Source organism: Pteropus vampyrus, unplaced genomic scaffold (genome assembly GCF_000151845.1).
Source record: "Pteropus vampyrus isolate Shadow unplaced genomic scaffold, Pvam_2.0 Scaffold144, whole genome shotgun sequence".
Lineage (NCBI taxonomy): Eukaryota > Metazoa > Chordata > Mammalia > Chiroptera > Pteropodidae > Pteropus > Pteropus vampyrus.
This window is the reverse complement of record NW_011888925.1, coordinates 1,529,266-1,554,816: the sequence shown is the minus strand read 5'-3', so window position 1 is coordinate 1,554,816 and position 25,551 is coordinate 1,529,266. Positions and strand designations below refer to the sequence as shown.

Genomic DNA, 25,551 nt, shown 5'->3' with positions numbered 1-25,551 from the left:
ATTCAGACACAGTAAAGCAACAATGAGAGTTTAGTGCTCCTAAATCCAAGTTCAACAATCTTCCCTTACTAGGGAATAACCCGCTAATCTTAATTTCCATTTCGCATTTTTGAGTTAAAAAAAAAAAAAAAACCTCACTGTTTTTATTGATAATAATGAACAATTCATTCACTTAATAATTAATTAATAACTAATTATCCAGTACCTACTCTATGCCAGGTTCTGTACTTGGTGCTGAATGAATCTTTACTATGTGCTAGGCACTGCATTACCTGCATTTGCATGTATAATCTTCACAATCTTATTACAAGGTCAGCACAATTATTATCTCTATTTAAAGGATTAAAATTTAGGAAGATTAAGTAATCTGTCCAAGGTCCTGAGTGAAGAAATGCCTTTATAAAAGGTAAACGGTGTCCTGCTGCTGCAGCAGCCATGGCTCTGACATCCCAGGGCCACGGGCCTCAGCGAGGGCCACAGGTAACCAAGAACGTCAGGAGGCTGAGGCTTGGCTGCCAGTGCCCGAACCTGGCAAGCACACCTAGTCAGTGCGAGTGAGTGTGGGACCAGATCCTTGAGGTGTCGCACCTGCCCAAGGAGCTGAGCGGTGCTCTGGCTGCAGCGAGGAGAGAAAACGAGGAGAGGGAACGATGGCCGCTAAGGACTGGGCCCCTCCCCACTCTGTGCACAATGAAACCTGATAGAAAAAAAGGTAAGTGGTATAACCACACTTATAAGTTGATCCTAACAAAAATCCCGATTTTGTTTTAAATACTAATAACTCCCTATATGATTTCATTTGAAAAAAGGGATCTATGGTCAAACAGGTTTGGAAAATCATAGATCTTCACATAGCACCTGACACTGACCACAAGTAAGTACAGAACTTGGTATCAGATTAGAGGTTGAGGGTCTCTTTTAGAGACCTTAAATATCCTTTCCTTCTTACATGTTCTAGGATCCCAGAACAGACAGCATTTGAGGTAATTTACAAGACCAATTGCTAGGAAGGTAATCATTCAAATAGAAGGAAGGTAAGAGGAAGAGCCTAATGTCATATAATGAGTTTCGCCTGAAGAATATTAAATAATGTCCAAAGTAGAAGAATGCATGAGTTCTCCAAGTACTACACACAAAACAGCACTAGGACACAGGTTTCCTCCTTTCGGAGCATAAAATCTCTATGGTATAAAATCAAATTAATTAAAAGTTTAATTTACTGTCTATCCCAGCAGGAATTCCTTTATCTTTGATTGCCAAATAGGTTTTACAAGGCCCAAAGCAAAAAATCCAAGTACTAAGTAAGCAGTGCTATTATTATGGAGATTTAAAAATAAACTCTGTAAATAAGACCCTAATGATATTCTTAAAAGCAGTGATCACCCTAGGGCCAACCTATAAGAAAAGGAGATCCTTGAAAAAACTGGAGCGTAAAAAAATATTTTTAGAATATTAATTTTAACAAGTGGTCTACTGCTTTGGGAAATACCTGTTTAAGAAAACCAAAGCAAGCGACCATTAAAAAGAAATCTACCTTTCCCTACACAGTGTTTTTATTCCTGGTCATAATTTTGGTGATTGAAATCAGGGACTAAAAAAAATGTCACTCTGATAAGTAATCAATCAAAGCAGAATTAACCACATGCAGGATTTCTAATGTAAAAGGTTACCTGAGAAGTGTGTCAGGAGTCTTGCTAGCACATGCTTGTTTACCAGTTCAGCCTCGCTAAGGCTGGAAATAATATCTACATTAGCAGTTTCTTTGCTAATAGTGGGCTTTTCGGAAATCCCAAGATCAGATCCGGTCTTGACATCTGGGTGTTCTAGCACATCGCATGATCTCTGTGGCCAAGATTCTGGAGCAAATGTGAAAGTCTGCTTGCGTATTTCTTCAGGAGATTCTACTTTATCCTGTGCAGAAGCTGACTTCTCAGCCTGTCTTTCACTCAATTCTTTAAGGGCTTTGATTGTGAGCTGTTCCTGTTCTAAGTCAAGAGAAGCTACTGGAGTACGTTGGGTGGGGAAAACATCCTGAAGCTCACTTCTATTTGTTTCTTTGCTTTGTTCAGAATATTTGCTTTTTATGTCTTTAATTTCAGAACCACCTGACTCACTTTCACGTAAGACTTCTACAGGAAGAGTTGTTTTAAAGTCCACAGTCTTCTCTGATGTTGCTTCAAAGGCATTTCCTTCCCCTTTATCTACTATTCCTCTCTCCCTGGTTTCTGTACAGGCTGCTATCAGGTCCTCTGGGGAAGAATCATCTGTATCTTTAACATTTTTTTCATGTAATGACTCCAAATAAGCAGAGGTGGTCACATTTAGTGAGAATTCTGTCTCATTAAAAACATTTGAAGATGCTGCTGCAGGAAGTGTTGGGTTCTTAGTTGCAACGGGCTTTTCAGGAGCAATTTCACTCCTACTATCTGAGTGCTTCGTACCTTCTGACTTGACGTTCAGGTCAGGTACCTGGGAACATGCCACCTCAGCAGCTGGGCTCCTCTCAAGATCAGGCTGAACTCGTGGCTCAACGTCACTGACCGACCGGTCAAAGTTTTCGGATGTTCTGTTTTCCCTATTATAGTTGAGAATCTCTTTGATTTCTCTTTCATCTGATTTTACAGCAGCACTTGGAATGGAAACAGGTTTTTCAGCCTGAATTTTGTTACTTTCGAATGAAGTATCGGCTGTGATGTCCTCTATTACTGTGTCATCGGATTCACCAGAACTATCAGCCTCTGTCACTTCTCCCAGCATAGAACTCTGCCAGTTCATGTCATCCTTCAGGTGGCCATCAGGTAAAACCACTTTCACTGGGGCCACTCCAGAACCCAAAGAGACACATTTTTCAAACAGAGATCCAGGTAACTCTGAAAGTGTGTCATCTTGTTTCTGCACACTGCCTTGCACACCTCTGCTCCCGACATCCTTTGTGGAATCAAGACAGTCTGGTATAGGTTTTTCATCAAGGATAGCATTTTCTTGTGGGAGAGATGCTTCTGCCCAGTCACCTGCTGATTTAGTGATGGGTGTGCTCCCATTAATAGAACATACAGGAATTTTCTGGTGAGTGTTAGCTTTAAGATTTACAACTGGAATTTCTGAATTATATTCACTCATGTCAAGTCCTGTAGTTTTTGTGATGTAGTCAGATTTATCGCCCTGCTGTTTCACTTGGGGAACCAAATCCCAAGTCAGTATTTCATTAGTAAAGTTATGCATATCATTCACACATCTGGATACCTCTTCCAATGCTGCACTTGTGTGTGAAAACTGCCGAGTGAGCAATCCGGAGGTTGGGTAACGCCCTGCCTCTTTATTTCTCAGTGGAAATACTTTGTCACTAGACTCCGAAATGTCTGCAGATTCTCTATCAGCGTGCGCTGCCCAGCTACCGAAATCATTCGTGCTCTCCTTATACGCATCTTTAAATTCTTTGTCAAATGTTGCTTTGTCAATAATCACTTCAAATGGTGATTCGGGGGAATCCTTTTCAATAATACCACCTCCTGAAACTTTGGATGGGGATAAGGAGTAGGTACAAATGCCTTCTGCATTAGACTGCTCAGTGGGTGGTTTCTGGGCTGTCAGCAAAGTGAACTTGTCATCAGCGCCCAAGGTAGTTTTATCATTCCTATTTGGTGCCTCATTTGTGTTCTTGGATGCTTGATCTTTATTTATTTGCTGTTCCACCTGACCAGCTTCCTTTGAGAGAGAAGCAGCATGACCTGGGAAACTGGCTGGAGTGGAAGGATGGTTACAGTAACCTTCCGCGACAGAAGCTGGGGGGCTGGCTATGTCTTCACTGGTCCCATGAGGCTCTTCCATCTTTTTCACATCTGGAAGAGCCAAGCAGTCTCTTCCTTCTTTGGCTAAAATAGGCTGGCTGCCCAACACTTGGCTTTTTTCTTCACATAGTATTGTAGGGTCAGTGTTATGTGTTTCAGAAGACGAAAAAGAGGAGGAAGTCATTATTTCTGAAGGTGGCTCATCAGAGCAAAAAGAACTCAATCCTTCTATGGTCAGAATTTGAAAGAAAAAAATTGTTTACCAGGTACAATTACATATTAGCTAGTCAGGCCAAGCAGCATGCTTTTTATTTTTAAAATTACATATATACACACAGGATGTAAACACACACAAATATGTAACAAAACAATGTCAACAACTATCCTCTACCACATGCATAAAATTGCCAGCGGTGAAACAGAAAAGCCACATCATGCTACAAATTCCAAATGACAAAAAAATTTTCGGTCTACTTTTTCCATTGTAAAGGTAAAGAGCATAAAGAAGAGAAAGAAGACTGGGAAATCTGGGGACGTTTTCTTCCGTTTTTTGGTAGAGCTATTCAACAGAAATGATGTAATCTATACAAAACAAATAACTTGATATTATGAAGTTCTGATATACTCTCATCTGTAAGCTGAACAGTTCAGAACACACCGCCTCTATAAATCCACTGTTAAAATCTGAGAATCTGGGAAAAAATAGTGGCTGGAGTTCTTTTTGATTTTCAGGAGATAAAATGGACCCCTCCTGAGTCTAAAAATCAGTCTAGAATTATTCTGTTCTATCTACAGGGAAGACTGGTCCCAGGTACAGATGACGTCAACATTTGAAACGGAAGGTACTGAAAAAGTTGGCCTGCTCCAAAATCTCTTACACCAACTTGCCAACTTAACCAAATCTGAACTTTAAATTGGTTAAATGTTAACTCTAGAAATCCTTTTTAAAACAGAAGCTATCCTTCTAAAAAGTACGTATTAATTAAGTCTCATCGGTTATTAATACCACAGAAACCACTGATTTACCACATCGTTTTCCAACTTCCCAATCTCACAAGTTTTTACTGGGGAAAAAGATCAAAACGGCTGTTCCAAGGGCAGTGCTGTCTTTCTTGCGCACTGCTGTATCGCTGGAGTTGGAGCAAGGTAGGTCTGAAGTCATTCCATAAGAATGAATCAAAGATTCAGCTGGGTCAGGTGAGGTGTGAGCAGGCTCAGTAACGCCTTGTGAGTGAATGAGTAGAGTAACTGAGAAGACGTGAAAGAGAAAAACCTTTGGGATGACCCTTATGCAGCTATGTTCTTTTTCACGTGAGAAGCCGAACAATTAGACAAAAGCAAAAGCATGACTTTATTCAAAATTATTTTGCAAAGATGAGAAGAAATAAGAATGAAATATCTACTGCAATGAAAAAAATCTGGCTATAAAAATGTTTCCAAATGCCAGACGAAGTTTCTCTATTTCAACATATCACTAACATCTGATGCGACGGGATCGCATCTTTAGAATCACAACTGTCATCTGGGTATTGGCGGAAATGTCTATAAATGAGGAAGAAAAGTCTGGTGGTACAAACTGCACCCAGTGGGACAGGGAATACGTGAAGTAAGATGTAATTCATATTTAGTTCTAACGTAGTAAACATGATCACATCTATCATTATATGTAAATACTCAGCAAGACTGAGTTATGGATATAATATAAATGCTCAGCATTGTAGGTTAAAAGGTTCAAAAACTATACGCTACACTTAAATCAGAACTATCACAAAATCTGAGCTACTGAATTTACTGGTTACTGTTTCTACCAGGAAACATTCAATGGACTAAATCTGGGTTAAGGTAAAACTGTTTGGGAACCCCTCCCTTCAAACAGGAATGGAACTCTGAGGTGAGCAAAACGACCCCACCTCACAGGGAATGCTTATATATTTTATAGAAACTGAGATTTCAGACAATTTGGACTTGTCATCTTACAGGGGAAAGTGGGCAAAAGGAATTAGTTATAATTTAACAAATATTTATCGAGTGCCTTTCATGCATCTGAAACTGTTTTAGGCACTATGTTAAAAGCAGTGAACAAAATGGAAAATATCCTTGCCTTTGTGGAGCTTACAATACAGAGTGGGAGACGGACAACAAGCAAAACCAGTAAGTAAAATGAGGATGATGTTGCGGTGGGCTTGGCAAAATGAGAAAGGAAGCAACCTACACTGAATGCTAATCAGAGAAAACACACACTTCTGGGGCGGAGGGACATGGTAGAAACATTCTGTGCTTTGGCGGGACACAAACTTGTCAGTTTTCCAAGCCTTGCTTCTCTCTCTTCCTTGAACTCTTAAAACTCCAAAAGTTTTGAGTTAGGTGTATAATAATCTGAGAAGCTAGAAGATTAGGTCAGAAATCTTATTCTCACAGCACCAACAAATCCTGTACTGGTGCCATGATTGCCTGACAGGTTTCAAACATTTTAACTACAGAGTCTTTAATACAACTATTATATATACAAAAGTAAATTTAATCATGTTCCCTAATAATAATATTGTGACTTAATTTTGGGATGGGTAGTGTTTTGGGGGGGGCAAGCTTAGAGAGTATACAGAGTGTGATGCTGCATTCATTCCTCAGTGATCGATCGTAGGATGCAGGTGCTAGCTCTCACGGCTGTCAATCAAACTTTCCCACGTAAGTATCCTCATCTGTGCTTTAATTTTAATTATCTTGTTTAGAATTTCAGCGAATGAAAAAAAGTTTCCTTAGCTAGTTAAAACCCTAACAAACTTGGACAGAGCTGACTTGTACCAAGACAATGGAAAAAACTGGACTGGAAATAAAGAGTTTACAAAGGCAGGAACTAATAAGCCTTTGGAACAGCTCCCATAAGCCAAGACTCTTCAATTAGTCAGTACGGTACTTCATAATCATTGGTGTTGTCCAAGTCTGAACCTGGCGAAATGGCAGAAAACTCCAGGGAGTTTGAAGATTGCTAGTTTATAAATACTATTCACTGATGAAATAACTCTGGATTATCTTACATCTCCGGAAATGTCCACTACCCTTTTTTATTTCCAAAGTCTCTTGCACTACAAGAGACTGTCAATATTACTAAAAACAAACGTGTCAAAAAATCTCATCACGAATATTTTCTAGATTATTTGCTATAATGGGATTTAATGTACACATTCATTTTCAATAATCCTAATAATTTAATATGGCATTATTCTAATTATTAACAAAAAAGGGTTACACATCTAATAGATATGTTAAAAAGGGAATCAGTATATGATGGGGAAAATGTCATAACCCTACGATGATCATAAAATGTCTCCAAATGTATCCAGTACTTAGACTGTAAACCCTTATAAGCCTCCATTTAAGTATATTTTCTGAAATAAGACTAGGTAGGAAATTAAGTTGTTTCTCTACCACTTCCAAACTCAAAATTCTAATTAATTAAAAGATGCAAAATCCTTTCATCAAACTTAATAATCTTGTGGCTTTGGCAAGCTGCTTAATCTCACCTAAAAAATGGGGATACTGAAGCACCTAACTTTAAAACTGCTGTGAGGATTAAATGATTTAATACATGTGAAGCCCTTAGAACAGCATCTGGCACTTAGTAAATCCTCAATAAATGTCCCCAAACATCACATTCTTACAAAAAAAAAAAAAAAAGTGTACACACACACACACACAATCATCAAATCATAATCACCTTCCTCTGATATATAATACAGAAAATCCTCATTCAGAGTTTTAGACACTTTCCCTCCTATTCACAAATAAGAGGAAGTGATTTAAAACGCTTTTATCTATTTCAAAATTTTGAGTGATACAACTTCTGAATCAGTACAAACCGAATGCCTATGACATTCTAAGAACTGTGCTAGGTTCTATGTGGATAAAGACATTTAAGGCAGCCCAATACATAAAAAATTTCTAAGCCAATGTTGAAGTATAAAGGAACATTTCCTGAACAGAATGTTGCAGCAACGACCTATACCACCATCAAGGTCAAAGTATATTTTAGTTCCATTTACAACTAGCTGAACAATTGGACAACCTAGCACAAAAATCCTGATTCCTTTCAAACTTTAAAGCAACTTCTACTGCTTCACAAACCTGACCTCTAACTTACTGACCCAGAGTTTCCCGAGGAGGATGGAGCTCAGGAATCCTCTTAACAAGTTTCCCAGATAATGAACCCAGTTTGAGAACCACAACTTGACTGTATTATTTTAGTTTTAGAAGCGTAGAACAATCGACCTGTACTTCAGAACTTGTCCTGTAAAAACCCCGCAGATGGGACTGACACCGTCACTTCTGCCCATAGGTTGTCTGACCAGGAGCACAATGTGCAGATTAGCAGGGCCTGGGGAAGGAGTTGGCCTTTGTGCCTGCTTTGAACATGTCTATATACTACTTTTAAAGTACAGTAACTTGCAACTTTGATTGGAATAAGGCAAAAGCTTATTTGGCTAAGAATCTGGTGTGGGAATTGAGGAATAATGTTCCCTCTTCCGTGTCCAGAGTTTTTATCTCACAGAACAAGGTGGGAGTTAAAGATAACATGAAAAAAACTTCCAAGTGAATGCTGTGCACACATCAATACATTCAAACTGGACTGTATTGTACTGTTTACTTTATTCTTCAAAATATCTTCTCTTTACTGTATATCTTATTCTTAGAACTGCCCTTCAGTAAAAGATCTAGTACTTTTATACTCAAGTCTCTGTAACTTAATTACTGAAAACAGTGTGATCTAAAAACAAATAGGCAATAAGGAATGTTATATTTTATATCAGAGCTACTTGTAAAAAGAGTAAATAGTTTACAGTTCTGTTATGGTTACCATTTAGTTACTTTTCCCCTCGCTTAGGAAATTCATTACTATTAGAAGGATCCTTGTAACATGGAAAAACCATACACATCAATGAAGAAAGGCTGCCAGCCGGTAGTAGCCACTAAGTTACTTTTTCACATACATACTATGCATATTCATACAAGGGAGGCTTGAAATATTCAGGTATAGGTTTTCCCACACTTGAATTTTCTCATGTTCACAAAACAAGAAAGACAAATTATCGTGCAAAACAATATCAGCAACTTTCAGCCACAGCATCAAAATAGGAAGTTAGCCAGCAGACACTTTGCAGCCAAGCTAGATCCTAAACAAAAAGTCTCTTTTGTACAAAGAAAAATGTTTTGCTTTTGTTAAAAAGAAGGCTGTAACTGGCAAAATTTTTCCCTCGATGCTTGCCCCAAAGTTCAGTGTTTAACTTCCTATTCCAGATGCCTACTGAGTTACTCAAACTGAATGCAAATGTTCATTACTGAAAATGTGCTTCCAATTCTGCATGGTGGATGGATTCTCTCCAATCTTATTTTCACCTACTCCCCCTCCCCCAATACTTTCTGAAGAAAATCATAGTATTTTCCACCCTACACTTTTACCAAAGGTTTTAAAAGTAGAAACCAAATTTCAGTTTCATTTTGTTTCTGGTGGAGGGAGTACATCTCCCAGATGATGACTAAATTATATAACCAATAGCAGCAATATGGACAAAATAATCTTTCTGCCTCTTCTGCTCTCATGATTTTAACATTAACCTCATAATGACATTTTAAAAAATATCTGTAAACCCTAAAATACAATATACTTTATCATCTTTTACAATAGGTAGTTGTCTGAGTATGGGCTTTGAAGTCCTAGGTTTGTCACATACAGTGTTACCTTGAGCAAGTTATTTCGCCATTTTAAACTCTCAACTGGTAAAAGAGCTAGTACCTTTCCTCCATTAAGCAGGCTATGAAGATTAAATGAAATAATTCGAATAAAGTATTGAGCACTGTAAAAGCTCAATAAAAATTAGCCACATACTGCATCTATACCTCTGTTAATATCTTTACAGTATAGGAAAACATCATTAAAATTTACTCCCCTGTGTTGAAATTCTCAGAGGTTAGGTTGAAATTTAACTCTTTAATGAAAAAAAAAAAAAAAAAGAATCAATAAGCAAAAGACCGCAAAGGACCTACTCAGGGGCACAATTGATTATGGCACTGACATCCTCATCACAAATTTATCATTGGCTTTCAAAAAGCTTCACCTGCTAGTTCAAGTAGCTGCACACCTCAAAGTAGTACAATTTAATAAATATTACATAATTTCCTTTTGAAATATTTAACTGCCTCTCTTTATTCAGTCCAGATTAGTAACAGTCTTGGGTACAGGCTTCTCTCTGAAGCCCAATAATAAGTAGGTATATATTTCAGGATTAAAAATGTCATTTTAAAATATGAAAATGTCCCATTTAATTATTGCTACATATTGCTACATACGGTTTAGATACATAAAAGGCACAATTCTCCAAGGCTAAAAAATGACTAAGGGTTATGGAAGCCAGACACAGGTTATTTAGTTTAGTGCCAGCGATGGACTCAAGGTACCTGTTGGTGTCAGCAGTAGCTTTGAAGGCCTGTGTTGACCCAGACTGGTCCCAGCTATTCTCCCCAGGGGTTTTAATTCAGTTAATCAAATACACCAACAACTTCCCCTTCCCTTATTTTTATTAAGACAGACTAGAAGTACCAGTTTCAGCTGTCCTAGATATACCCAAGCACCTGCCAAGGTGTCACCTCAAACAACTGAACAGGCTCTAGACCTGCCAATGAAGTAGAGCACCAAGTGGTTTACTTTTTCACTACGTGTGTGTGTGTGTGTGTGTGTGTGTGTGTGTTTGCAGAAGAAAATGCTGAATAGAGGCTAGACTGGAACATTTTCGGGGATGTTTTTAATGGCTTCTTCACAACATCCCTTTAGCATAACGCTATCTTGAATCTGCACCGGTCAAAGTAACTCTTTATAAGCTGAAAGGAAGGATACAAAAACGAATCTATTTTCTTTTACAAACTCTGGTACTGTGAAACTGAAGCCTAAACATTAACTAATTTTTCATTAAAAAAAATCCTTTTTATCTACCTCCATTTTACTTGTGTATGTGTAATTTTTCCTAACAGGGATTAAAGTAATTTTTAAAGCTAAGATAGTTATCATCTCAACGTTCCATGTATTAAGTATGTTGTGCTTGGGTGGCACTGTTACACTGTTTAGGATATCAATTATTCCTTCTATGTGAAAAAAGTGACTGGAAGTTATAAGTATGAAAGATGTATTTTTAAAGATCTGAAATATTTACAATAGAGAAAATATAATTATTTGTTCTATTTACACTACTATTATTACCGGTTTATCTTCTAGAGCAGAATAAATGTAATACCTATTTGCCTAAATTATTAAATTTCTAATGAGGAAAAAAAATCCTTAAAAATGTCAAACTAGTTGGGTTCCAGATGTCAAAATCACTTTGTAGGTTTGAGTTACTTTCTAACATTCACAAAATACCTATCTTTTAATGTAAACAAGTTAATTTCAAAGGTCATGATCTGACCCACAAAGGATTTCAAATTCACAGAGTGAGGCACATTATAAAGGGGTTTGGGGACTCTAATGTTAGCAGCCTGAATTAAAAGCAACAAATTATCACTTAAAAGCAACAAATTATCATGTTTCCTAAGAGGCAGATTAAACCTGGCAAAAATTTTACTATGTTCATTTTATCCCATTATGTTTTTATTCTAAGGTCAAAATCTTCCTAACAAACCAGCATCCAGAGTTTGCATCTAGAGAATTCAGCTGGGACAATAAACTCTTTCCACAGGGCTTCTTAAACTTATCTAGCGAGTTTAATTACCTTTTTTTAAAAATAAGGGTTTTCCATTGACAACACGTTTTTATTAGTGCAGATCAACGAAGCACATGGCACTTTCTCTTCCAGCTTCTTAGCAGTGCTACTACCTCCACGAACCTATAGCTATCACACCCGATTCCCTTCCTCACTGGTTGACAGATCTAATAAAACAAGTAAAGCCACAGATGTAGGAAACAATCCTTGCTTGCCAAAAAGTCAACTGACTTGTTCAACATTCCTAGGCAACCTGGCCTAGCTCTTGGGGCACATCTCAGAGAAGTTCACACCACAATACTCTAGCTAGGCTGGTATACTAGCAGTTCAGTGGAAGCACACTTTTATAGTTTTTCCAAATCCACTACCTCTTCAAACCAGTTACATAACTGCAAATCAGTAAGTTAAATGCATTCTGGGGGTGGGTTGTTTTTTGAGCCACAATTTTATCTGTTCCAAATTTTGTAGGCAAGTTTTTAATTTTTAAGAAAGACAAAACTACATCTCAAGCTTATGCTTGTCAAAGGGTCCACTGCAGCATCATTACTCTATCTTACTAATAAACTTTACAGGAAACCCATTGGAAACTGCTAAATATAAAGGACTGGCTTGTAATTAGCTTTTAAGGAATTTGGGGGCAATAGAAAACTTGTGCCTCATATCCCCAGTTACAGCCTCTTTCTCAACATTTTTCTTTTATTAATGCATACAAAAAATGACAGACTTGCCTTGTGAGGTCGAAAATAGAGATACAGGCTGAGAGGAAGAGGAAGAAACAAAGGAATCTGAAAGAAAATATACAGCGTGAGAAGTTGACAACCTCACACAGGAATTTTAACTTTTTGGCCAAGCATCATCATCTCACTGGGTTTAAGCAAGAGAGGAAAACCCAAGTCTTTATTTCCAATTACTGTTTTCACTCACCTGGCAGCAAAACCATCTCTCATTTTGAGATGCATTTCTAAAAGTTAATCCCCTTTGTTTTTTTGGTCAAATATTCTCACCTTCAAAGGAAGTAAAGAGGGATCCCTAGCATTTTTAAACAAGTATAACCTCAAGAAAGATGACGCTTCCCTGCAACTGTGTGGGAATGGAAAAATAGGTATATCTAAGTATGAATTGATACAGGCTTTTAACCATTTTCCACTGCATTTTGTGGAGTTAGTCACTAAAAGATGAGCATTTAAATGTACAGTTGGCAATATGCAAAGCTGACTCTGAATATTTTGCAATTAATCCACAGGGAAAACAGGACTACGTGAGAAATCTTCACCTTCTAAAATTATACTCTCCTAAAGTTGGCAACATATATTAAAACTTTAAGTGTACATACCTTTCCCATCACCCTATGCATACTTTTTAACTTGGTAGTTATACTTCTAGGAATTTATACACATGTAAAGACGTGTATCAGGGTAGTCATAAGCGCGCTGGTTATAATAAGCACTAGAAATAATCTAAATGACCATTAGTAGACGACCAGTTAAATAGTTAGAGCCAAACAATGGAAAACTTGTTGCTATGAAAAAGAATGAGATATAGCTATATATGCCGATATAGTAGATATATTAAATTTAAAAAGCAAAGTGCAGGAGCGCATACAGTGTGCCCCCGTCTGTTAACTGGCAACACAAGGGACTAGTAAAAGGGACTTTAGGGTCTGGAGTAAGAGGGAGATTTGCTTTTCACTACAACCTTTGGCCCTTAAAAAATCAGATAAACCAAGAACATAAATTACCTTTTCAGTAAAAATGTAAAAAGATGAATAAAAACGGCATGTGAAAAACAACACCAAGAATGCTCCTAAATATACTGATCTTCATTTGTTAACTCCTTTTTTCTTGCACTTATAAGTGTTTTCACAAGTGTTAGAAACATTAAACTATGGAGATTATCTTAAAAATTGGGACATACCTATAGCTATAAGTACTAATTTAAGAAAACTAGCCAACAAATATGGAGCATATTAACACCAAGGCAGAATTTAACAGACAACAGGCAGTAATTCAGTACCTCAAGATCAGAATTTTAATTATCTTAAAATGAAGCATCACATTTACTCCTACAAATGAAAAACGGTTCTTTCGTTTTTTTAAAGCAAACATTTCTATTTCTTTAATGTTTCCCAATGGGTTTATTCTTATGTGTTTACCTTCAACATTAAATCTCTGCCAACTGATAAGTTTAAATAGGAAAGAACTTGAGAAACCAAATGCTAAGTAAGCCCAGTGCCAAAAAGGTCCTATGAATTTGCCATTTCACCTCCAAGTAACACCTCCTCCTAATGGAAAATTTCAACACATACATTTTTATGCACAGCATCTATTCTGATACAGAACACAGATAACCAGTAATAGTTTGCAACAATATTGCATGAGGTCTTCCAATTTATACCAGCACATTGTACTCACACCCAGTATTTATGCTACAGGGAACTGAACCCAAGAATGGTGCTCTTAATTTTCAAATGCTATTAAGTTAACCAAACAGTATCTTTAAGGAGCCAGGTCCAGACACTGTGGTTATAACAGAGATGACAAGTGACTAAAATAGTCAAACTAGTCAAAATGTATGAGTTATGGGAATGCAGCACAGAGTCACTAAAGTAAACTACAGAAGAGATGGTAAACTTGGTCATAAAGGTGAACAAGGCAGAGGAAGGCATTCTGGCGAAGGAACAACTGGCCAGATTCCAAATGGCTTTAGATCAGTGGTCCCCAAACTTTCTAGCACCAGGGACCGGGGCGCCTATGATAATCTAACGCCTGATGATCTGAGGTGGAGCTGAGGCGGTGATGCTAGCGCTGGGGAGTGGCTGCAAATACAGATGAAGCTTCGCTCGCTCGCCACTCACCTTCTGCTGGGCAGCCCGGTTCCTAACAGGCCATGGACTGGTACCAGTCCGTGGCCCGGGGGATGGGGACCCCTGCTTCAAATGTCATATAATGAAATTTCGATTTTATCCTATGTGAAATGAGGAATCACTGGTGAGGGAATGACATCGCATGTATTTTAGAAAGAATTCTGGCAGCAGTGTAGAGCATGGACTTAACTGAAAAGTTACTGCATAATCTTGTCAAGACGAGGGCTTGAACTAAGGCACTGAGGGTGAGACAGAATGGACAGAACTTAAAATCATTTGGATGCTGGAGACTGGAGAAATCAAAATCAAAGGACTGAAGGACTAAATGAAATGCCACGGATAGGGTACGGAACAAAGTAGAAGGACTCCTTATATTAACTTTCACCAAAAAAATAGATCTAAGGCGTATCTTAGTGGAAACTGTTTCCCACAATGGACTGGCTCAGGAGAGAGGCAAGGGCTACACATAAATTTCTGGGACTTAACATTTGGGTGAGAAGGGACACCACTGGAGTGAATGAATGTGTCCAGGGAGAATGAGAGGTTTTACCATGGAATCTTGAGACATACCAATACGTAAAGAAGGTGCAAGACAGACCTAGTAAAGGAGACTGAAAAGAGTCAATATGGGGGAAATGGTGTCACTGGGGAACTTTAGAGACTGATTAACAGAGTCAAAGGCCAGTGAGTGGCTGAGACTTTGAAATGGGTCACTGAAATTAAGTAATCAAGAAACTCAGCACTGATGACTCTATAGTTGGAGTGGTGGGGAGAGGCCAGATACTGAAGACTGAGGAGTGAATGGAACTTTTAAAAGCATGGATAGAAGGACGGATGATAAAGAGAAGGAGTAGGTGAGAAATGGAAAACAAGGAGGAAAAACAGCAAAAAGGCGCATTAGTGCATGTTTTCAAATTTGGGTCTGGGCTAGTTGTGTTGTTTGGGGGAGGGGAAGAGAAGTTTTGGATTGGACATGAGATTCAAGTTTTATTTAGATGGGTGAAAATACACCAAATAAGTCTAATTGTTTAAATTTTCCAACTCCCAGTAAAAACAGTTTCAATGAACTTCACTTTTATGATAACTATCCTTCAATACCAGAATATATGCTATATTTTTAAACACAGAAGCAAGTTACTTTCAGGAACAACTTTGTAGAATGACTTCTATATGTAAATCCAAAACTTTTTTGTTGTGTTAGTTTCTACAGATTATTAAAGCATCTTCCAACACATAAAAAAAAGTTTGAAATTTTATCTAAAATTAATATAATAAAATTAGAAACCATCAGATCTTTTAGATTTCTTTTCTCTAATATCAATATTCTAATATTAAAACAAATGATTTTTATCATTTACAGTTTTCCTTTTCGCTTTATAGCTAGGCCATACACACACACACGTAAAAAGGCAGTCTTTCCACTCCTTCTCATGCTTGCAATTCTTGGTGGCGACTCCTATCATCTCAGTAGAAGCTGCTAACTAAACTTGAGCCAATCACTGCCCTGTCCCCCAGCAGAGCTCCGGGATTGGTAGACTGATCCCCCATACGCACGCACTTTATGCTGTTTATCTTTTTGCTGGCTAGGACCTCCACTGTACTGCTACATAGAAGTGGTAAAAGTGGACCTCCTTGCCTCTTCCAAAGCAATTTCTGTTTCATGGTGAAGGCTAAAAAAAAACTTATTTTATTTAGATTTACAGAAAAGACCCAAAGATAGTACAGAGTGTTTGCTGTTTTATATCCAGCACTCAGTTTCTCCCAGAGTTAACATGCTACGCTAGTATGGTGGTACACTTGTCACAACAAATGAACTAACATCGATACATTAATAAATCCTGTACTTCATTCAGACTTCATTGATTTTTCCCTAATGCCCTTTTTCTGTTCCAGGATCCCATCCAGGATTCCATATCACATTTTGTTGTCTCGTCGCCTTAGCCTCCTCTGGACTATGACAATTTCCCATCTTATATGTTTTTGATGATCTTGACAGCTTTAAAGAAACACTGGTCAGATATTTTACAGACTGTCCCTCAATCTGGGTTTGTCTGATGCTTTCCTCACGGTTCTGGGTTCTGAGGGAGAAACACTACCTAGGTGAAAGGCCGTCCTTTTGTATCATGTCACAGGTATTGCTATCAGTGTGACGTATTACTAATGTTCACCCTGATTCCTCTGGCTGATAGTCTGCCAGGTTTCTCCATGGTGGCACTGCCCCCCACTCTTCCATACAGTACTAGTTGGAAGCAAGTCACTAAAAACTTTCCATGCTACATAAACCGGCAAACTGATTTTTATTTACTTATTTAGAGCTAACACATACAAACTAGTATAAAAATATACCAATTAGTATTAATATTTTGGTCTTCTGGAACCAATAAATCTACAGAAGATCTAATATCTAGTTAAAGTAATTCAATTTATTGGCTGTTGGAAATAAATTCCAACCTGACTGGAAGCACTTCAGAGTTAAGGACCATCTGACACGTCCTCATATCTTTCATAAGGTGCAGAATATGATGGCAATCACAGAGTAGAAGACATGGAATATGGAGGCCTGAACATAATAGAGGCTTCATAAATGTTTGGTGAAAACAGAACTGTAAGAGAATTTTTAAATGTTATTTCGAAAACAGGGTCTGAGTAGTGACTGGGTGTTAGTCTTACTAATGCAGTAGTAAGTGGCTCCCTCCCGCAGAAGTCGAGATGGAGCACGTTATGAAGATGCTCACTCTACTGTTACGAGTTGGGGAGCTTTCTTCGTACATTCATGGAGTAAAGGTATATGCAGTCTAAGAGAAAGAACAAGCACAACTCTTTTGTTGCAAAAGAGACAAAATGGGAAAGTCTAACAGAAACAAAATGGACTGTGTAAATAAGAAATTGGTTGCAAATATTTTAATGACCCAACTTGTAAAAGAGCACCACATTCACTTTTAGGAATGTCTTTCCCTTCTCCAAATAATGTTCAAAATGGATTAAACCAAAATCTCATATTTTAGGGAGAGTGAGATGGAAATTAAACTTATTTTAACATATTTAAAAGTCCTGACACATCAGACTAGCCAACCACTGAGTCTCTTAATTGGAAGTGAGTCTCTTTCCAATACACCAAAATGTGCCATTGAAGTGTTTATGAAAGGACACTTTTCTGGGGTAAAGCCATTAGTGGAAAATAGCTAGAGTCCATAAGTAAAGACAGTAGTGAAAGAAGCCAACCTTAGACACAAGATGTATTTATTACATAGTTTTATGGGCTTACATGAAAACTCTCTTCTCAGCACCTAAATGGATATATCGATTTCTATGGGGATACGTTTTTGCAAAGCTTATGATTTTCGAAAACCAAATGTTCTTAATCGGAGGTTTATGAACGGATTTCACAGTAGTTCATGAACCCTGTGAAAGTTTATGCAATACTTTGCATGTTTTTCTGGGAACAGAGTTTCTTCATCCGTTCGTTTATTTCATAAAGATTTATTGAACACCTATTATGAGCCAAGGACTAGTTTTAATTGCCAAACGAAAATAAGGTCTCTGCTCTTTTACTCAAAAATATCTTGAGGGCCTGCTTTGTGCCAGGTTCTGTTCAGGCCATTAGGGATAGAACAGTGAATACAACAGCAAAAATCTCCACTCTGATAGAACTGATATTCTAGTGTGGAAGACAGACAATAAAAATAAGTAATTCAAATATGATAAGATAGATTATGAAGACTGGTAAGAAAAGGCAGGGAGACATATAAGGTGTTTTTTCCCTTGTGCAATTTAAATAAGGTGGCTAGGTAAAGACCTAAAGAAGGTGAGGGCGTGAAGAGCTGTGAGGATATACATGGGAAGAGCGTTCTAGGCAGAGTGAACAACAAATAAGACCCTGAAGTAGAGGAGTGTTCGTGGTGTGAACAGCAGGGAGGTCAGTGTGGCTGAAGCTCGTGAGGAAGGGGGAGGTTGGGGCAGACATTACACGGCTTCATAAGCCCTTAAGAACCTCAGTATTTACTGAGTGTGATGAGAAGCCACTAGAGTATGTGCCCATGAGTGACATGACCTGATTTACATTTTTCACAGATTTACACATGCTGCCATGCAGAGAATAGACTGAAGAGAGGCAAGTGAGAAAGTCTGGAGATGTTAGGAGGCAACTACAATAATCCAGGAGAGCTATGACAGAAGCCTGGACCTGGGTGGCAGCATTGGAGGTTGTAAAAGTTGGTCAGAAACTGGATATATTCTGAAGGTAGAATTGCCAGGATTTGCTGATGGTTGTACAAAGGAAAGAAAGGAGCCAAGGATGACTCTGAGCTTTTTAATGTGGGCCCCCCCAAAAAAAAAAAAAAAAAGATGAAGAGAATGGAACGGCCATTTACTGAGATGGAGGACTGTGAATGGAATAGATTTAAAAGGGAAGATCAGGAGTTTAGTAAGTTTGAGATGCCTATCAGACATGGAGAATGAAGATTTGGAAGTCAGCAATTTATAGATGGTGTTTCAAACCACAAGATGGATGTCATAAATGAGACCAATGAAAACAGGAAAGTTCTGAGAAGTGAGTCCTGGGGTACTCTAAATTTCAGATGTTGAGGAGATTAGCATTTGCCAAGGGACGGGGAGAGGGAGGAACGGAAAGTGATTAACGGGGCTTCTTTTGGGGCTGATGGAATTTTCCGAAATTACTGGTGATAGCTGCACAACCTTGTATATATATTAAAAACCACTTTTAAATGATGCCTTTTATGTTATATGAATTATGTCTCAATTAAAAAGAAAAAGAACAGAGGAGGCAGGAGGAGCAGCTGGTTAAGAAAGTGTGTTGTCATGGGAGACAAATGAAACCGGTGTTTCGAGGAGGAGGGAGTGATCAACTTCACCAAAAGCTGTTGAAAGCGTGTTTAAAATGAGGGCTGAGAAGCGACCACTGGATTTAACAATGTGGAATATAACCAGTGAACTTGACAAGGGACGTTTCTGTAGAACATGTGGAAGAAAAAGGCATCTGGCTTAGAAATCACGGGAACAGAAATTAAGGCTTTTAAATTGATAACTGAACCATTTTTATCACATGTTGTTTCAAATTTTAAAGAGAGGCAGTATATTTGAGAGGGAATTGAATTTGGCCCTCAATTCCTTGGTTTGATCCTTTCCTCAATTTCGCAGCCACAAATCTCTGGACATAGCACTTAATCTCACTGAGCCAATTTCTTATTTGCAAAATGAGGGTTATAGCACTACCTGACTACCTCACAGATAAACAAAACAAAAGTCTTTCTACTACTGAATAGAACTTTTAGAGGGATGGTATGTGTTTTATTTGACTTCTTATCTCCCATAGCACCAAACAAAGACCTTTAGTGTATGATCAAACATTTGTTGAATTAAGTTAATACAGGGGCACAGCTCAAACCAACACACAAATTTAAGATATAAAAATTAAATATTTCTACCTCCTATGTAAAATGAAGACAATGCTCACTGTTGAAATGCTTTCAGGTAACAGGACAAAAGGAGCTCTGTGTTAGTTTACCCTTCAATATATCCTCAAGGGCGAGCTGCCAATGAGAAACATGTCAAAAAGTGCATGTCACCACACTTCCCCCACCCCTTCTCATTAGGTTATGATGATGTGCTTTACAGGGAGGAAAAAAAAAATCAATGGATATTTACATGGAGAAAACAGATAAAAATACATGTCTGAAATTTAAAAAGACCACAAGTGTGGGCTACCTGCTGACAATCTCCTCTCAGATAATGTAAAATACAAATGCAAATTCTATACAATATTTAAAGGGATTCTCTCTGAAACTGCAATGTCACAGAGTAATGTGTCTTACGTAAGTCACAGATATGTAATGAAAGACTTCAATGATGCAATTTCAAGCAATACTGATTATGGCTAAACCTATTTAGCATATGCACTTTTTCTAAAATATCTATAACATACCCAATGATCCAAAATAATTCTAAAATTAATAGCTATTTTAAATGAACAGAATAAAAAGTAAGTCAGTTTCCTGGGAAACCTTTGAATGAATGAATTATATGAACATAGTATCAACTTGGTAATCTTTATTTAAAAGGTTTTACTATATTTTTTACAGTCTGTATAATTTAGGAGGCAAATATAAATTTATCATCAACAAAGTCGAACATAAACTATAAGCTAAGTACACACAACAAATAGGCATAGTTAACCATTTATTTGTAGCCTTTGTAATTCTGAGCAGAATTACAAAAATGGTAAAGTCTAGGATTCTAGCTGGTCTAAAGAGAAGTGCCTTCTACAAAACCAACAACCTCTTGGCTCAAACAAACCTGGAAACTTTAACTTTCCCCTTTCCCTTCAAAGACATGTCACCAATTCCTTCACTACCAAACTTCATTTACAAGTGCTTAAAACACACACAAGATTAGGCGGGTGACTCTTACATCAGGCCAAATATATAATTTCCTCAATACAAAATACAATAAAAGCAATTTTATTAGTTTAATTTTGTTTTCAGACCATCTCTAAAATAATAAAAATAAAAACACTGATGCTCTTAGCAGCAACTTATAAAACAGTCCCTTAGAGATTTTAATTTTGGGTTAAGGTATGCATGTTAAATAGATATAGACTGGTGTGTTTGATCGGAGAGGTTAAATTACTTGTAAATTTGACTCCAAAAGAAAACGGCATTACAAGAAACCTTTTATTCCTGAGGAATAAAAACCATCCTAGTCAATACGCCTCTGTAAACAATACTGACTGACACAACCCTTCCTGCTGTCTCCTGTACCCTTGCTTCCATGATAGGAGTTTCATAATTTATCATAACTATACATATTATGGTCAGAATGCCGCAGGTAATATTTAAGTATGTTGATGCCATGCCAAGTCATCTCTGAAACATCTTGACTCTGCCTGCCCCCAAAACCACCTCTTTTAACAGACCAGCTGAGCGAAAGAGGTGGCAGCTTTAAGACAATATGGGGTGTCAAAAGCTCAAACTGACTCAGTTTTAGAAAGAAAAAGTTACAAGAATTTCCTTTATCATGAGGAAGATTGTTTTCTCACTTCTAATTCAATTGTTTTTCTGAATCTATGTGCAAAAATTTGTAAGCTGCAGACAGATGTATCAAATATTAGGTATTGTTACTCAATAAAAGTTAGGATTTAAGGGTCCAAGGCAAATTTATCTAGGTCACACTGCTGAGTCTCAGGGTTTGCACTAGGTCATACAATTAATAAGAGTTAGGACTAAAAAATCAAGGTGTCCTTGGGGCTCAAATCTGTGTGTTTATCACATAGTACACTGTCACTGATAATTTGACATGAATAATACAGATAATGTCAGTTTTGAAGTGGTGGTCAGATTCCTTAAGACTGAGAATACAAATTATATACTCATATTTGATTGAATTGTTAGAACAAAATGATGCCATAAAAAGTACACAGAACAATTAAGTTTCAAGAGTGAGGAAAAAAGTATTTAAAGCAAAAACTTTTTAATCGCCCAAGCTGTTTTTGCTTTTGAGATAATTTCCATGAACGGATTCAAGAAATGCAGCTTTATTTTGACACCATGATTTTCATAGCAGTAATAAAGAACAGTCTCTAGCAAGTTACAGAATTTTGAAGGCTAGAAACAAAAAACTATTAAAGCTCTTTCAAAGTTCAGACAATAGACATGTATCTATCTATACTTGAGGTCTAATAAGGCAATTCTCATCCTGAAAAGAACACTAAATATTTAAGACTCTTTTACCTCAACTAAATTTCTGCCTTGAAATCTTCAGTTTCCTTCAAAGGCAGAAATCTGGGAAGCCAATCCTGACCCGACCTCCTTCTCCCAGCATACGACACTGCCAGCTGCAGTAGCACCCAAGGCACTGGACCAGAGAGTGCCATCCCTCACTCTCTACCTTTAAGTAGAACTAATGTTTCTAAAATTCATTACTGGACAGGTCAGGTAAGATAAAATTGCTTCCTAAAGGACACCAAGGGCTCACTTTTCTCTGACTTTTTGAAAGTCTCCAAAACCAAGAGGCTTGGTGAAAGAACATGAAGCTGAAGGTTGACATCAACAGTGTAGATTTTTAAACCATCGAGGTAGCTTTTTTTAGTATCCATTTTAAATGAGTTCGGAAGAACAAAGTCCAGCTTATTTTTGTGGTGCAGAAGCCTGAGACATTTCCTCTAAGAGATGGAGAAAACATTCTGAGGGAGGAACAGCTTCTGCAGTGAAATGATGACTATACCTGACAGTCTCTTAAGCTGAATTCTTCACGTGGTGACCCGACAAATAAGGATATTACGCTGGGCCAAAGAAAATTGTATTAATGATTTTTAGACAATACATATTTTCAATGGATAAGAGTTTAAGATGGAGAATCTATGTAGTTTATTTTTCGGGTCACTCAAAATTTTAAATCAAGAAAAATAAAGATATGCAAAAAAGGGCCAACGACTGAACAGTAAACAATGACAAGCGATTAAAGCCAAACCATCAACTTACTAAGTTATAGAAGCTGCTGTTCACCTGGACCTTTGCCCAGAACACAAAAATTTGGAGGAGAAACGCTGGTGGTTTAAAGGCAACAAGGGTTCTAAATTTGCTGCCTCATTCCTTTATCTGAACAGCTAATCCTGACCCTGCAGAACCTTCCTCTGCTACTGGTTCTACGAAATGGCCATAACCACACCGGAAAACCCAGCAGGGTACCAAAGCTCTTCCGTGGGAAATCCAAGGTTCGAAAAACTCGTAGAGAATATATTACAAAGTTAAGATCCGAAATTTTATGTTCTTTATAACGATCACGCCAAGATTCTGGCAAAAGACACAACGAAGCATTTAAAATCTCAAAATCCTTTACGGTAACTAAACAGACAGCAAAATCACCTGCAGTCTCCCGAGCTTATGGCCTTTGCTTTCACAAAAAGGTTCCCCCCTCCTCCCTTCGAAGATTGAGTTCCTTTAAGAACCACCACCTGCTCATGGTGCTTTTTTTTTTTCCCCTGGAGAAGGCATCTGCACTGCAGATCTCTGCCTGAAGGGAGCTTGCCAGCCAGCTCCCACCAGCAGGCAGACGCGTATACAATGGAAACTAAAAGCGGCCTGCAGATTCCCTCCTCGTCTTTCAGAGAGATGGAAGGGGGTTCCACCAGCCCCTGCTTTGTCTGAACTTCTCCCCCTCCCCCTTTTCTGCGGTAAACACCCCCTTTTGTTATACTGCAATCAATAACAGCCCGCAGAAGGCACGAAATCAAAATACGTTGATGGCTGGGCCTGACTCTATTATCTTCTAGAATATAAGCGACTGATTGCATGTCTCCACCCCCACGCCGCGCCAGGGATGAGAAGGCTGTGTTGCACATGCAGCCACGGATCCATCTTGGACCATCAGCAGCTCCCTCCCCAAATTTCCCTTAGCTATTCTCATTACGCCTCCTACCTCGGAGCTCCAGAAAAATCGGGCATTTAGGGAGTCTGGCCACAAAAATAGCAAAAGCAGATGAAATCGGTATAAAAATGGCTGTAATGTTTAGTTAACTTCCTCGTCCCCTCCATGGGCAACAAAAAAAGAATTTTTTTTTGTTAGGCTGATTATGTCAACACCTGTCCGCAAACCTCCAATGCAACCCTTTCACCACCATGCCCTCAAACTCCTAACTAATCGTTCCTCCTACCACCATCCTGCTCAATCCTCTCAATCTCTCTAATCCTCCGCTCAGTCACCCCGGTTCGGTGGACGGCTCCCCGGATCTGGTGTTTCCCCCCACCTGTCGGGTCTTGGCGTTAACGCCCACTCTCTAGAATACCTCCCCGCCCCCAACCTATTTTCCTTACACCCCGTTATTTCCTCACCGCCCGCACGACCCTACGCTCCCCTCCCCTTTAGCCCATTTCTAGACGCCCGTCCCCCCGGGCGGCCGCCTCCGGCGGGAAGGGCGATCCGCCTTCCTCCTGGCCCCCTCCGTCCCCTCCCGAGGGCGGGGTCCCCCAGCGCGCCTCACCCGCACAGGAGGAGCCGCAGCTCTTCGCCCCCAGGGCGGGGCAGGCTCCCGGGCTCCCGCCGCCGCCGCCAGGCGCGGACGGCTCGGCCCCGGAGGACGACGAGGAGACTGACGGGGACTGAGTGGCCGCCGACGGCTCCGCCATGGCTGCGCGAGCAAGGGCGGGAGAGGGGTGAAGAGAGATGTGGGGCGGGAGAGAGGGAGGGGAGAGAAAATAATCCGGCAGCTGACTCTCCGAAGCCCCTTCGCTCCTCCTGCTCCGCGGACAGACTCCGACAGACTGACTCAACCGAGCGCAGCGAGAGGGCGGGAGCGCGAGCGCGCAGGCGCACAAAGGGCCCCCCGGCGGGCGGCGGGCGGCGGGGGCGGGCGGCGGCAGCGTCGAGGCGCCCAGCGACGCAGGACGCAGGCGCAGGAACTGTCCGTCCGCGATCCTGCGGGGAAGGAGGGGCAAAACTGGCTTCGAGCCGCGCCCCTCGGGGTGGGGGGGACATGACGCAAGGGGCGTGACCAAGCAATAAGCTCCGTCCATCACTGCGGCCCAAGTGGGAGGGGGGCAGGAGGGTTAGTGTTTCTTCTTTATGTGAATGTCTTAGGGTCGGCAAATTACGTGTTTTAACGAGAGACATTTCTTTTTGCTTTCATTAGGTGGGGGAATATCTTTCCCATCAATTCCAGAGCCTTTGTCTTTCGTCTGATGTGTTCCCACCTGTGACTCCAAATGAAAAATGAAAACCACTGTGTGAAGTAGGCCCACTCAGCTTTACGAATTTTTCTGGATCTGTCGCAATATCTCATAACCATGAGGCAGAGATGGCACAGTCTCCCGTTGGGTAGGTGGAGAAATATGCTCTACAGAATGAGAAACTATTACTCATTCCAATCACATTGCAATGCAGCCGCACGACCTACTTCGCATGCTTTCTTATCTCATTACTGTTCCCAAAGAGGGGTCCTCCTGGAGGCCTAAGGTCGTCCTTTCCTGTGAATAGGCTATCAGGTAGAGAAGGCATATTTTGAAGGAAAAAATCCTGAGAAAATTTAAGAGCGGGGAGATAACATCCTAGCTGTGTTTGGTGGGATGGTAAAATGAAGTACTAAAACTGGAGAATATGGCACAAAATACACATGATTTTTATTCATAGCCTAAATGGGGTCCTT

General features: G+C 39.2%; 1 protein-coding gene across 1 annotated transcript in view; it reads right to left on the bottom strand.

The window, feature by feature from the left end:
• Positions 1 to 24,687, bottom strand: part of RTN3 (reticulon 3) — a 49,608-nt gene extending 24,921 nt beyond the window's left edge. Inside the window, exon 1 of the mRNA XM_011368693.2 lies at positions 24,391 to 24,687. Within this exon, the coding sequence (XP_011366995.1) occupies positions 24,391 to 24,535 (145 nt within the window). The 5' untranslated portion in view covers positions 24,536 to 24,687. The remainder of the gene's footprint in view (positions 1 to 24,390) is intronic.
• Between the last annotated feature and the right edge of the window lie 864 nt (positions 24,688 to 25,551).